The sequence below is a fragment of the Phacochoerus africanus genome, chromosome 7 (genome assembly GCF_016906955.1).
Source record: "Phacochoerus africanus isolate WHEZ1 chromosome 7, ROS_Pafr_v1, whole genome shotgun sequence".
NCBI classification, from domain to species: Eukaryota; Metazoa; Chordata; class Mammalia; order Artiodactyla; family Suidae; genus Phacochoerus; species Phacochoerus africanus.
The window spans coordinates 15,722,192-15,737,625 of record NC_062550.1 but is presented as its reverse complement, the minus strand read 5'-3'; the positions used below and the strand labels follow the sequence as shown (position 1 = coordinate 15,737,625).

The 15,434-nt window shown below is 46.1% G+C and overlaps 1 protein-coding gene across 2 annotated transcripts in view; it reads left to right on the top strand.

Moving 5' to 3' along the window:
* The window catches only part of RFX4 (regulatory factor X4), a 170,251-nt gene that overhangs the window by 62,644 nt on the left and 92,173 nt on the right, over positions 1-15,434 (top strand). For both annotated transcript variants that reach the window (XM_047786475.1, XM_047786474.1), the window contains exon 4: positions 9,603-9,726. In XM_047786475.1, the coding sequence (XP_047642431.1) occupies positions 9,603-9,726 (124 nt within the window). The remainder of the gene's footprint in view (positions 1-9,602; positions 9,727-15,434) is intronic.

The following is a 15,434-nucleotide window of genomic DNA, read 5'->3' as shown; positions in this document are numbered from 1 at the left end:
ATGGAAAGCAGCCTGTTCCACCACCCTGGCCTACTTGCCGCCAGCACAAGCCCTTCTCCGCGGCCCCGCCCTTGCACACACCTCCCGTGTGGTCCGCATGGCCGGTGTCCCTCTGAGTTCCTATGTGCCGTCAGCATGGAGGTGCTCCCCTGCCTGCAGTTGACTGGGAAAGTGAGCCCCCCACCCCAAAGGAAGGGGATTGGAGACCAAATTGTCACTTCCTTGGGAGACATTTTCCTTTCTTTGGAAAATATGAAAATGAAACTTGTGTGATTGATGGGCTTTCAATATTTCAAATCGGTACAAAACAAAAGTAAATTCAGTGTTTCTCTTTAAAATGTTCTCTTTTAAATGCTCTTGGAAGCCAGAGGTAGAAAATTGGGCTAGGGACTGTTCCAAAGAGGTAGGCTGATGTTATAGACCAGCCACAGCTGCTAGACCAGACTCATCAGATATACCAGTTCTTGACACCTTGCACTCATTTCTGACTGAATTCTTTATTCCATGGTGACATAACCTGATTTGCTTTCACAGTAGGAGTTAGTCTGCTTGGTTCCAGAAAGGGGCCATTTTTAGCTCCGAATGTAACCAGAAGTGATAGACAATGCCAACAGGTGTGACCACGTCCTGCCAGAAGCACTCAGCTAGAGATGGGGAAAGGTAAATTAAGCAGGACATCATGACGGATCTAAATGTCTCAGAGAATGAGATGCTAGTTGTAGAGCTAGGTTCTTATTTTTGAAAACATATTTTGTGCCATGGGTATAAAATGGTAATACCATTTATGTGGACAATTTTGCCATCCCATTAACATTTAAATACGATCATCCACCTCTGGATACCGACATGGAGAAACACTCCCCAGGTGGGCAAGGGGGGCGTGTATGAACATGTTCTTGGCAGCCCTATTTGTGACAGTGAAGTGCAGAGGAGTGGAGACAGGGAATCGATGGAAAGGGAAGATTGAGGACGGTGCCAAAAAATCCTCTTTGCTGCCACTCAGGGCCCTCAGGGCTCTGGCTGCCAACCCCTAACCTAGGCCCTGACAGATGGGTGAGCAACAGCACAGAGCTTTTGACACTGTGCTATTATACTGTCTAGTTTTTGTTTAAAAAAAAAAAAAAAAAGGATTTGATTAACCAAAAAATGAACAGAGGGATGCCAGGACCTGGCTAATCCCTGGCCTTTCTGGAACACCTATTCTGTAGCTTGTAGGCGAATCGCAGCATTTGAATTAGACTGCTCCAGATGCTGGTTCAATTGAGTAATTTAGAGTGGCAGATATAAATCCCTGATTCGGTCCATTGCTGAGCACTGACCAAACTTACAGGTTGAGCCCACACCCGGGGCATGCCAGGGTGAGCTCATTGGATCCCCACAAAAACCTTGCAGAGAAGCAGAACTATTACCCCTATTTGAAGAGAAAAGGAAGCCACGGCAGGTGACTCAACATAGCAGAGGGTCCCAGCAGGGGGAATGCCAGACTCATAAGAAGACCCTCAACCAGGGAGGTGGGGCCAGCCGTGGTCCTGGGAGAAACACCAGGGACCCACCTGAACTGGTGTGTCTATCCAGCTGCAAATCATGGACCCAGTTGTTGTTGAATAAAATAGACTGGCAGGTTTTTGTTTGTTTTGGTCTCTTGTAGAATCCACCTTAGGCCAGAGCCCACATGAGCCTAATTCCACCATTTTGTCCTTCTTTGTCATCTCTCTGGTGGCATTTTCTCCTCGGTTCCCATCTTCCTTCTGAGAATTTGTCAGTTCTTAAAGGCAGTGGTAGAGATAACTTCTTGTTCACTGCTGTATTTGACAGACAAATAGGAGATGCCCAGTAGGTAAATGCAGAGCTGAGGGCTATGCATGGATTCTTGTTGAACCCTCACAGCAACCTTGAAAGATGGTATTGGGTATCGTCTCCTGTATCTGACAGATGACGATAGTGAGCAAATGAGAATTGGAGTCACATACCTGAGACCGTAGTGCTTGCAGAGGCAGATTTCAAACTCAGTGATTCCCTGACTGCGAAACCAGCGCTGTCTCTCAGTGAAGGCTGTGAGAGCCCCAGAAAGATCGGAAGGACTAAGCAAGCTCCAGGCAGCGGCGAGAACCTCAGGAGCAGCGGATGTGTCTACTCAGTCAAGATGTGTGCCCTATAGGCACAACTCAGCACTGTGCGTGTTATCAAATGATGAAAACGTGAATTTGGCAAGGAAGACATGATTAGAGGGTGATTAGCAGGTGGGGTGGGAATTCAACATAGTTTTGTGGGAGAGAAATTTGAGCTGAGCCTGAGAGGATGAGGCCCAGCCGAGGGAGTGGCCTTCCCGTGGTGGGAAGACCATGGAAGGTGTATAGGGTGGAAGGTGGCGAGATGTGTGTGAGAACCCGCACACAGTCCAGTTGGCTGCAGAGAAGTTTACGTGCAGGGAAATGAGGCCAGAGAAGCCTGGAGAAGTGGAAGAAATCGGGTCAGAGAGAGGGGGCCTTGGGTGCCAAGGTAAGGAATTCTCTGGGGTGGCAAGGGGAGCCACTGAAGGGCTTAGATTCCTGCTTGGCTCTGATTGCTTGGACAGTTTTGTTTTGTTTTCTTTCCATGTATTTTACAGTCTCAGATCTCTCTGACAACCTCAGTGATAAATTATAATGTTCAGCAAATTTTAAGAATCCTGTTGTCTTTTCTTTTTGTAAGATAGAAGAAGAAAGTTTCCATTCCAGACATGTCTGCAAGGACTTGAGATGCGGAGGCCGAACATGTGGACAAATAAGAAAGCACAGGTTTAAAATGAGAGCAGAGGAGTTCCCGTCGTGGCGCAGTGGTTAACAAATCCGACTAGGAACCATGAGGTTGCGGGTTCGGTCCCTGCCCTTGCTCAGTGGGTTAACGATCCGGCGTTGCCGTGAGCTGTGGTGTAGGTTGCAGACGCGGCTCGGATCCCGCGTTGCTGTGGCTCTGGCGTAGGCCGGTGGCTACAGCTCTGATTCAACCCCTAGCCTGGGAACCTCCATATGCCCCGGGAGCGGCCCAAAGAAATAGCAAAAAGACAAAAAATAAATAAATAAATAAAATGAGAGCAGAGGGAGAGGTTATGCTACATGCCCTCAGATGCTGCGTGCCGAAACCCTGCGAGGAGGTCTTTTTAAAAATGTATACTGCAGAGAATGACTCAAAGCTGCCTGGTAGACCAAGGTCATTATCTCTCCATAATAGGATAGGCTCAATTCAAATATGATCAAGTTGTTAAATAGAAGATCAGAAAATGGGAGAACTGGGGAATGCTTTTGTGATCATTAAAAAAAAAAAAAATCCAGGTATAATGGAGTATTGTTCACCATGTCAGACTAATGATGTCCTGTAAAAGTGAGGAGGAAAAGAGGAAATTTCATCAGCTAGAAAGAGAAATAATTAACTGCCTTTCTTTCTGCCATGCCTTGGTCGGGGAAGCTGGCATTCCAATTAGCAACTCGAGCACACGCACGGACCCTCCGGAGTTTGTAAGGACATTTGGGGAAAGGTGTCACGATGCTATTCCTATAGAAACTCATCAAGCATCAGAGTTGCCCTTCACGCCAATTACATCCCTTCATTCATAGAACTTATTAAAATGCTTCATAGTCATAAGCCACCTAGCTACCTTGGGGGCAAGGAAGCTCCAGTAAGAGAAACAAACCGTGGATAAGAATGCGGTTGTTTAGAAGGCGCTGGCCTTTGGCAGGTGACCTTAATTAGCTCAGCCTGTGTGACCTGTGACTTGCACCTGTGAGATTCAAATAGTGTGTTGCTGCGATAGGTTCATTTAACGGAATGTATCTTAACCTTGATCGCAGATTTCATCCTGATTTCTTGACCGGATTTAGTGAGCAAAGAAGCCACACAAACAACAAATAAAAACTGAGGCACGGGGGCCGTTTAAAGTAACTAACGAGTGCAGGAGCCAGGAATTGACCTGGGAGCCCGTGTTCTTTCACCCATTTGGGAAGCATTATTTCCGCCCCAGACTCACCTTCTCAGCATTTCTTAATCTTTCATCCATTCACCCCAGTTAGGAACTTGAGAGCTTCCTTGGCGGCTCCCACTCCCCTCACATCTGGCAGCAAGGGCCCACACCCTCTGTGTTTCCTCTGCCCCCACAGCCACTCCTTCAATCCCTGCTCCAGCATTTCCTGCCCAGACTGTTGACGTAGCTCCAGACTAATCTCATTTGTTCATTTATTCATTCGACAAATACTACTTAGCCTCTGTGTGCCAGGTTTCACTAGTCCACCTTGTCCACTGACCATAGAGGTGCCAGGGTGACCTTTCCAGAGAATAAATTTCATCATGGTACTCCCATGCTCTTAAAAACTTAACTGGCTCCCTATAACTTTAAAGGATCGTATTGTTTTTATAAGATAAATTCTGGATAGTTTGAAATGCATGTTTGTTGAATGGGTCCATGGATTTTTCTGGCCAAAATTATTTTGCTTAGCAAAGATAAGCAAAAAGAGCATAGCTGGTTATGCACAAAGTTCCAACTGCTCAGATTGCTCTTGTCTATGCATTAGACTAGAAAATGTCCAATAACACAGAAACCTAAAGAATTGAAGTCAGGCTTTCTAAGAGAATTGCTTAATGGAACTCAATAGTCTAAGGTGAAACCTCTGAGATTTGGTTGTTGTTGTTGTTTTTACTTAAGTATAAAGTATTATTCAGTATAAAAAACTTAATCTATTGCTGGCAAATACCACATATTAAACTTTATTTTTTTAAAAAAAATTTGTTGGGAGTTCCCGTGGTGGCACAGTGGTTAACGAATCTGACTAGGAACCATAAGGTTGCAGGTTCGATCCCTGGCCTTGCTCAGTGGGTTAAGGATCTGGCATTGCTGTGAGCTGTGGTGTAGGTCACAGACGCAGCTTGGATCCTGCGTTGCTGTGGCTCTGGCGTAGGCCGGTGGCTACAGCTCCGATCTGACCCCTAGCCTGGGAACCTCCATATGCCGTGGGAGCGGTCCTAGAAAAGGCAAAAAGACAAAAAAAAAATTTGTTGAAGTATAGTTGATTTACAATGTTGTGTTAATTTCTGCTGTACAGCCAAGTTATTCAGTTATACATACATTCTTTTTCTATTCTTTTCCATTATAGTTCATCACGGGATATTAGATATAGTTCTCTGTGCTATAGAATAGGACTTTGTTGTCTAACCATCCTGTATATAATAGTTTGCATCTATTAATCCCAAACTCCCAATCCATCCCTCCCTCACTCCTCTCCCTCTTGGCAACCACAAGTCTATTCTCCCTGTCTGTGAGTCTGTTTCATAGGTAAGTTTGATTTGTGTCATATTTTAGATTCCACATATAAGTGATATCACATGGTGTTTGTCTGGGTTTGCCCATGTTGCTGCAAATGGCATTATTTCATTCTTTTTGATGGCTGAGTAGTATTCCCCCCAGTTTGTGTTTGTGTGTGTGTGTTTATCTTCTTCATCCATTCATCTGTCAATGGACATTTAGTTTGCTTCCATGTCGTGAGTATTGTGAATAGTGGTGCTATGAACATAGGGGGTGCATGGACTTTTTTGAATTATAGTTTTGTTGGGATAGATGCCCAGGAGTGGGATTGCCAGATCATATGGCAACTCTTTCTTTTTTCATTTTTTAAGGAACGTTGATGCTGTTTTCCACAGTAGTTGCACCAGTTTACATTCCTGCCAGCAGTGTAGGCGGGTTTCCTTTCTCTACACCCTCCAGCATTTTACTGCATGTTAAACTTTAAATTAGTATCAGCTATTGCTGTTGTTGACTACCTTATTATTATTCCTACAGCATCCCAGAAACACTCAGGTCTTCCTGCGTCTGAATTTTTTTTTGGGGGGGAGTGTGGGCTGCACTTATAGCATGTGGAAATTCCAAGGCCAGGGATCAAACCCATGCCACAGCAGTGACAACCCCGAATCTTTAACCACTAGGCCACCAGGGATCTCCAGAATATTTTTTTCAGTGTTCTTTGAGTGCCAGTCCATCGTCTTCCAAAAAATAACACTTTCCTAGTAATTCTTCAATGCCGGAGGTTGCTAAACTCTTAGGCCAGGCCATATTCTCTTGTGTGGCGTTTAAGGAGTCTCCATGCCCCTCCCCATGGTTCTTGTCTTTTAGACACTCCTTTATGTGCCCCTTCTCCGCTCAGAGCAGTGTTTCTATTGTCCAGAGCTTGTGCCACCTTTGTCTCTTCTCCTCGCTGTTCTCCCTGCCTGGAACCCCTCCGTCCACCATGGCAGAACACCACAGCGGGTACCACAAGTGCTCCCATTGACCAGCTGCATGTCCACAGGCAGATGTGTTTCACTCTCTGAGCCTCCGTTTTCTCATCTACACCATGGGGATGACACCTCCCTCATATGGTTTTTGCAATTGTGGAATGAGATAGTGGAGATACCCTCTGCCTGGCACCTAGTCAGAGCTCAACAGATGCCAACCGCGGTGGTTGTTATGAAGTTCTAATCCCAGCTCATGCTGAAACCTTAATCATCCCTTCTCATCTGCACACTGATCTCTTTAGTTTCCCACCTCCCACTGCACCCCTGGTCGGAAGCTTGCAGTTCTCAAATACTCTTATTTCTATGTGTTATTCTCCCCCAATAGACCTACAAAGTGAACTAGGGCATAGATCGTGTCTTACATCAACACAGGAGCCTACAGGAGCCAGACAAGGCACAGAAAATAGATTGGGTGTAAGAAAAACAGGGAGGAGTGGGGACTCTGGCCAAGCCGAGGGCACATGTAACTCTGGCCAATTGTTGTCATGCGGGAATATGGGCCCAGTGCTGCCAGATCTCAGCCTTTCAAAAGAAGCCAGAAATCTAGGTTCTTATGTGAAATGCCCTGAATTTTAAAAGTTGGGCCAACACTGTTCAGGCCAAACAAAGAATGTTTGTGAGACCCCATTTTGTGAACGCTGTGTTACTCAGATGGCCCCTACAAGTTTGTGCATAAGCTGGTTATTTGGACCTTTGAACTCACTTTTCTAGAGAAACAATACTGTGAATGGCATTTAGGGGTCCAGGCTAAACTCGAAGGCTGATTCCCATTCATTCCAGCTCTGAAGCTTAGGATCGTCCTAAGAAACCAAATCTCTATGTGAAACCATTTTCCCACAGGGAAACACATTTAGAGTTCCGATTGACGACGTGGGCGGCACATAGAATGTAAACCCTTTCAGGACAGGACCTTTGTTTTCTTCGCCGCTATTTCCTTAAGTCTAGAACACTGCCTGGCACCCAATAAATATTTGTCGAATTGAAGATTACCTGTGTCTTTATCTATTTGTTCGCCATTAATCCGTCCTCTGGATGCAAGCAAGGGCCACCTTGCTTACCATGGATTCCCCAGCACCTGGTCAGTAAAAAGACATCCATAGCTATGTGTTGACTGAATATTGGATTGAAACTGTCTATCCATCAAACACTTACTAAGCACCTGCTGTGTGCCAAGGAGTACGCTGGACTTGAAAAATGCCAAAGTGAATCATACACCACCCCAGCCTCAAGGAATTGGGTTGCCTAGAAAGGATTGCATAAACGATTTCCTGGAACACTTCTAAAAGTTGTCAGGAGTTACTCTGTGTTCCCTTCCCGGAAGGGGGCTTCCCGGAAGGGGGCCGGGGGCAAGATGAGATGACCTGGGACCGTGGAGCACAGGCTTCTTCCTTTATCCGAGTGTCCCTGGGGTTGTTTGGGGGTCTGCGTCATCCGTGGGATTGGGACATGAAATGATTGAACTGCTTTTCTTTCAACCACATGTTGCAATGAGCCGAAGGAACACTGCCCTTTCAAGTGGGCACCTTGGGAGGCCCTGTCCTCATTCCACTTCACTTACGACAGCGCTGGACCACTTCTTTGGCAAGTGCCCTCAGAGAAAGTTAGAAGCCACTTGAGGACATTTGCTTCATTGCTTTAGCATCATGCCTTGTTTTTGACCCCCTGGAAAAATGATTGGGAGAAAAGAGTTATTCCAGTCACTGGATCCCTCAAACTTGGTTCCAAATGACTTGGGTTTGTGTCCTAAAATCCAACTCATGATCAATGGAGAAATATTTTCTGTTGGTAAATTTATTGAATAGTATGTGCCCCATGCCCTGAAGGCAGCAGGGCCCAAAGAGAAGGCCCCAACCTGTCAAGGGCCCCAGTGGTTTTGTTGGAAGGGATGTTTAACCTGCCAGCATATCCATGACAATGGAGGCCAATTCTTTTGGTCGCCTACATTCTGGTGTTTGGGATAAAGATGAAAAAAAAAAAAACAAAAACTGCAGCTAGTTTATTTTGATGTCCCCGGTATCTAGCACAAAAGCTGGACGTGTACATGCCCAAAAATGTTTTCTGGAGAGGAAAAGTGGATGCTGATGAGGTCCAGCCCCGACTAAGCACTTGCCACACACAGGACCCCATGCAGGAGCATGTCACGTGTTACATCTGATCATCACAGCAATCAAAACAGGGGTTATAGTCAATATCTCCAAAGGGAAACGAGGCCTGAGGTTGCATAACTTAATCAATGTCACCAAGGCAGAAAGTGACAAGGCTACTAGGTGGAGAGTCCCTATCCAGAACCCTTGACCTAAACTCATTGAGAAAGTAATGGGTGTAGAATCATATAAGCCTTGAATAGCAGAGAAGTTGCGCCTAAAGAAAACAAGCAGGTCAGCTCCCTGCTGTGCTCATAAACCCCCCTCAGTCAGTGAGTGAGCGACTGTCTAGTCGTCCAGCCTCTCCTGGAGGCTGTTTCCCTCAGCTGCTCTAGTCAGAAGAAGCTCCAAGACTTTGACACCTATTAGAAACGGCTAGGAGTTCCCATCGTGGTGCAGCAGAAACGAATCCGTCTAGGAACCATGAGGTTGCGGCTTCAATCCCCGGCCTCACTCCGTGGGTTAGGGATCCAGTGTTGCCATGAGCAGTGTTGCCGTGCCCTGACACGGCAGGGATCCCACATTGCTGTGGCTGTGGCTGTGGCCGGCAGCTGTAGCTCCGATTCGGCTCCTAGCCTGGGAACTTCCATATGCTGTGGGTGTGGCCCTAGAAAGACAAAAAAAGAAAGAGAGAGAGAGAGAGAGAGAGAGAGAGAGAGAGAGAGAGAGAAAGAAAGAAAGAAAGAAAGAAAGAAAGAAAGAAAGAAAGAAAGAAAGAAAGAAAGAAAGAAAGAGAGAAAGAAAGAAGGAAGGAAAGAAAGAAAGAAAAAGAAAGGAAGAAAAAGAAAGGAAGGAAAGAAGGAAGAAACAGCTATACGGTAGCTTAGCTTAAGGGGGCAATGGCAAGATCCTGTATCATTCTTTGGAGTATGGGGGAACCTGATGCACCCAGAATGTGGTCAGGCCAGTGAAAGCACAGAAGGACTGGGATGTGGGCTGGAAGAGGGACCTGAGGTCCTACCCGAAGGGGCCAGGAGTCTGATCCTGCCAACCTGCTAACTCCGTGCCTGGCCTTTGGCAGTTTTCTTTGTCTTCCTGGGCCTTGATTTCCCCACCCATAGGACAAGAGTTGTTTCTCAGTTCTGCCCAGCTCTGGCAGAGAACTAGAAAGAACAGATCTTTCTTGCTCGGGGTTTGCTTATTGGGCTTTTATTTCTCCAGGCTGGAGGAGAACTATGAGATTGCAGAAGGAGTCTGCATTCCTCGAAGTGCCCTGTACATGCATTACCTGGATTTCTGCGAGAAGAATGACACCCAGCCTGTCAATGCTGCCAGCTTCGGCAAGGTGAGTCCAGCCTCACCAGGCTTATTCCTTCCTTACTCCCTCTTCTAAGTAATGTGTGAACTGTTCCTAATCATGTTTTAAAACATCCAATTTTTTTTCTTTCTTTCTTTCTTTCTTTTTTTTTTTTTTGTTATCAAAGTAACTACTTTGGTTATTTTGCTATAAAAATTTCAAACACATGTTAGCAAACCAATTCCAGACCAAATACCCAGAGTAAGACCAGAGTGTTACACATTTCACATAATTCAGACCTGTTATAAAATCAAAGGGAAGGTCTACCTTAAATGTCTTTGGTACTTAATTTGCAGACAGTAACTTTTCTTTGAGAGGCAAATAGTGAATTCGCAAGTGCGTTAGATTTATGTCAGTGAGCCACGGAGAGGCAAACTGCTTGGCTTGGTGATGTGAAAGCCTTGGAGAGACTGGGCAGTGGCCTTACGTCGTTAGCTTGGAGGCCTGCGAGTCCTCAGCTGGGAGTGGTGCTGTTTGTAGTGTCACTGCAGGCCTGACTGCTCTCTCTCCATTATGATACAAATACACTGCAGGAATTCCTGCTGTGGCTCAGCGAAAACAAACCCGACTTGTATTCATGAGGACAGGGGTTCAATTCCTGCTCACTCAGTGGGTTAAGGATCCGGCGTGGCTGTGAGCTGTGTTGTTTGCAGATGCGGCCTGGATCCCCTGTTTCTGTGGCTGTTGTGTAGGCTGGCAGCTGCAGCTCCGATTTGACCCCTAGCCTGGGAGTTTCCATATGCTGTGGGTGCAGCCCTAGAAAACAAAGAAAAAAAAAAATACATTGCACATTTAGGGGTATCTCTGAAAAAAACCACTGATCATTTGTGTTCAATAAGCCGAGGAAGGCTGTCAGAGCTCTCTATAAGATTCATCATACGTTTATCTCATTGATAAAAATCCAGATTTTTTCTTTTATACTCTGAAAATACCCAATTTGAGTCAGTACATCTAAACTCTTTTTCTATTAGCGTCTTTTTTCCTATGTGCAGTTTTTATGCATCTGCTCACCAAAAACACTTTTTTACAGTATCCCTTACTAGTTTTCTGAGTGTGAGCATAATAACAAGAACAGAAATGGCAGGGAGCGGTCAGGGTTGCAGTTGCAGAAATTCCCTTTTCAGATCCTTAACAGATAAATTGTTCAGCAAGAAAAAACAAAAGGCAATGTTAGGCCTGAGCCAACGACTGCGGAGGGTCTGAAACCGAGTGGCTGAGCTCCGGCTCCACTCAGTAAATGAGAAGGTGCTCTGTGGTGACTCGGGAGGGAAAAACGTCTGCGTGATGCATTAATGCTCTTTCTCCAAAGGGAAAAGAAGGTTTTCAAGAAGTCAGTGGAGAAACCACCATCGCCGTTTCTTTCATTCATTTCTTCAGTCCGGCAGTGCTGCCCGAGACAGGCTGTGTGTGGCAGGCACTGTGTCAGGCCACAGAGACTCAGAGGGAACCCAGGATGGGCCCTGCTGGGGAGGGGCTCCCTCCAAGTCCAGGGAGGGGGACTTCAAGCCCCTCAGCAGTGGGAGGAGGACAAGCACAGCAGGAACATTCCCCTCCGTCCACACACTCCCTCGAGGAGGCCGCAACGGAGGGTCCAGATGAGGCTTCTCAGCTGCAGGGACAGGTTGGGTGAATGCAAGACGGGGACTCCTAGCTCTCCTGAATTTGCCCCTTAACCTCGCTGAGCCTGTGCCCTCTCAGCTGTGAAATGGGAAAGTAACCCCTTCCTTCTCCGTGGGATGCCAAGAGGGGATGGCGGATGATGTAGGTGCTGTGCCCTCAGTCATCTGCTAGCACAGACATTGAGTAACACCTACTATGTGCCTTTTCTGTTGTTGTTATGAAATCTCCACCAGATACTTGCGTGCAGATGCAAACAACCACTTGTTGTCTTAGATTCTGCAACAAAAAACAACCCCCCCTCAAATCCCCTCACTGTTTCTAGAAACTCCAGTTGGCCTGTGTAAACTACTCCTTTTTCAATTCCTTTTTCTCTTAGATCCTTTTGTAACCCTGTGGTCCGCTCAGGGTTTCCTTGACTGCGTGATCTCGGTAAAATTGACTTAACTCTGCCCCTCCTTCTGGCACCCTGGTTCCATTGCCATTTCGAGTCTCCTGTCTGCCCCCAAGATTTCAACAAGTCCCAGGGTGTCTGCATCCTCAGGGTCACCTTGACTTGGATTCTTCCTCCCATATCTTCCCCCTCTCTCTACATCTGTGCTGTTCGGTATGGCAGCCACTGGCCATACACAGTTGTTTAACTTCAAGCAAAATTAAAATTCAGCAAATGAGTCCATTTGTAAATAAGTTCAGTTGTATATACTTTTTTTTAGACCCCACATATAAGTGATATCATATGATGTTCGTCTTACAGAACAGAAACAGTCTCGCAGACTTTGAGAACAAACTTATGGTGACCAGAGGGGACAGGTGGGGGGAGGAATGGACTCGGGGTTTGGGCTCGGCATATGCACACTGCGGAATATGGAATGATTGGCCAACAGGAACCTGCTGGATAGCGCGGGAAACGCAACCCAATATTCTGTCATAAGCTCTATGGGAAAAGAATCTGAAATAAATGTGGATGTGTGTATAGGTATAACCGAATCACTTTGTACAGCAGAAATTTTTACAACATTGTAAGTCAACTAGACTTCAATAAAACTTTAACAAATAAAAAAAAAGAGAGAGACAATTCAGTTCTTCAGGCACACTAGCCGCATCTCACATGCTCGGTAACCACAGGTAACGAGAGGCTACCATATTGGGCAGTTCAGATAGAATACGTCCATCTTCGCAGGCAGTTCTGTTGGGCAGCCCTCTTCGGAACCATCATGAGCCAGGCATGACACCCAGGGTCCTCTTTGCTTTGCGCGAGGCCGTTCACAGAAGGCATCTGTGATCCTAGCAACTGAAGTTTATAGCAGTGGTTTACATCTCCAACAGCTGTCCCATGGAACAGAGGTTACCACCTCAGAAGGCCCCCTGGTCCTCCAGGAACTGGTCCTGCCAGTTCCCCACGCTAGGCCGAGCCTTCTCTACTCTGCTGCCCCCTCTCCCACCTCCTCCTGCTCCCTTTGCGCTCTCTCCTTTCTTCTTGGGACAATCTCCACCCAGTTTCCTCTGTTCTCCAGTCCTTGGTTCCTGCTGACATCTATGCCCACAAGTCTCATTTACTCCCAAAGGCTTTTCAAAGTACTTTTCCAAATAATATATTTCCTCTCTAAGAAGGATGACAGTGCTAGCTGCTTCCCAAATCATCATTTAAAAAAGCATCCAAATGCCATCGTCTCTTCAGTCTCAAAGTAAGGAAATAGTCTAATGGAATTAAAAGCACAAATGCAAAAGCTCTCTGCAGCTGCCTTGCCATCGATTTCAAATGCACTGGAAACTGGGGCTGTCCTTGCAGCCACAGAGGACAGAAGGTGCCTGCTGAGGGTTTTCACATTGAGCTTCTTGAATTGAAATCCCAGACACATTTGCCCTTCCTGAAGGCGCCCAGCACGCTGCAGCTGCCATCTCCTTGAGAGAAAGGAACTAGCTGTTCTGTGAAACCTCGGAGTGTCATTGTGGACAGTCTTCCTTTGAGCAGATCCGTCCAAACTTATGATTCATCTCTGAACTTTTAACTCAGAGCAGGCACAGGTCACTAGGTTGGCTTAGGTTTTAGAGAAAAAATTAGAGGGGTGGTCGTCCTCCCACCCGCCTTGCAAGTGGGCTGAGGTGAAACAAAGGTCCGTGGTGAAGCTCTCCCCCATGTTGCCTGGCTTGGGTCCCGTTCTTGCTAAAGTGGATGGCGGCAATTGCTTTGCTCTAAGTAAGACCTGAAATAGAAATCCTCTTTCCAACACTGTGGCCAAGCTCCAAAAGCACTGGCTTCCAGTAATGTTGTATTGACTTTGGGTCCCGGAATTAATTTAGGAATTGCAGAGAATGCTGAGGCTGCTAGCCGAACTGGTCTTGTGCTTGCTTTTGCTGTTGGCTGGGGTCATGAAAGGTCACCCAGCTTGGAGTCACTTAAAGTTTCTGAACTCCCATTTCCTTACCTTTAGATAGGAGTAGCTTCGCACCAAATTACTCTGGGGATAAAATGAGACAGCGCTCATGAGAGCATTTTTTAAAGCTGCGAAGCTCTCTACCAATAGAAGAAATCACCATTATCTAAAATTGCATTCTATCTCCTCCATTTCCTTACCATGCTTTATTTTTCTTTATAGCACTTATTATTGTCTGAACTATTATATGTATAAATATATAAAAAGTTTACTAATATATCTGTATAATTAGATATTATAGTATGATCTATATATATATATATATATATATATTTGTATATATTAGTTGCTTGTGCTTTGTCTGTCTCTTTCTGTAGAATGGAAGCTCCACAAGGACTTTTTTTCCTTCCCTCTGTGCCCCCAGCCCCCAGAATAGTGCCTGGCACATAAGAGACCCTCAGAAATGTAATGATTGAAATGATTTATATCATTACTATTTGCCAAGAACACTCTAAATCAGTTCACATATCGGAATTTGTTTAACCCGTATGGTCACCATATGAACTTGGCATTGTATCCCTTTTCCGTTAGCCCATTTGCTGAGTGGGGCTGAACTTGTTGAGGTACCAGTGGTTGTATTTTCTCTTCCTTTGAGGAGCTGCCTTCCTGCTCTGCCCTCTGACCACATCACAGCGAAATCCCTCAGGATGTGACCGTGGTCAGCCATCATATCAGTCTTGGTTGGACGATTAAAACTCATTCTCAGCTATGAAAAAGCCCAATTCTGTCCAATTTAAAATTTCCGTCTGGAATTCCCACTGTGGCTTGACAGAAATGAATCCGACTAGCATCCATGAGGATGCAGCTTTGATCCCTGGCCCCACTCAATGGGTTAAGGATCTGACATTGCCATGAGCTGTGGTGTAGGTCACAGATGCAGCTCTGATTCAACCCCTAGCCTGGGAACTTCCATATGCTGCAGGTGCGGCCCTAAAAATTTTTTTAAAAAATCCCATCTCCCATGGCCATCAAAGCCTCCCCTCCCTATGTCTCAGAATTTGCTCTGTGGAAGGGAAGGGGGGCTCTTTCCTCTTCTGACTCCTCCAAGGGGGGGGCTAGAGGAAAAACCCCAGGAGTCATTTTAACCATCAGGTGCTCTTGGAAGGCTCCTCCCAGCTCTCAGTGCCTTCTGCTGGGATGTCATCCTTATGCTGGGGGAAGGGGTCCAGGGGTCCAGTGGTGGGCTGGGGGGAGCCCCTGGAGATCTCGTCCGCCCTAGCCAAAGGGCTCTGCTCTTGCCCCCTCCACTGAGGATGCATGCTGAGGCTCTGCTCTTGCATCGGAAGGCTTTGATCAGCTCTCAGCACAGCAAGTATTACACCCTGATTCTTAGAGATGCCCAGATGAGCCCCCACCAGTATAACGGGTATGGAACAGGTCAAACTTGGTGACATACAAACAGAAAATGGCTTTGCTTTGTTCCTCAACCATGTTATGGCCAAACTCCCTTCCCTGACCCCTCATGGTTTTATTTCAATAGCTTTTTGGTTATTGATTATAAAAACAAGCTTCTTTTCAATAATTTCGTTGCTTTATTAGACACTCAAGTCCAGTCCATTGCTCAGTTGAAACCTGCAGTCTCTTATCCGCTTGAGAACGTCTCCCCTCCCCCCAGCTCGAGACTGGCCGGGCTTGGGCAAGGGA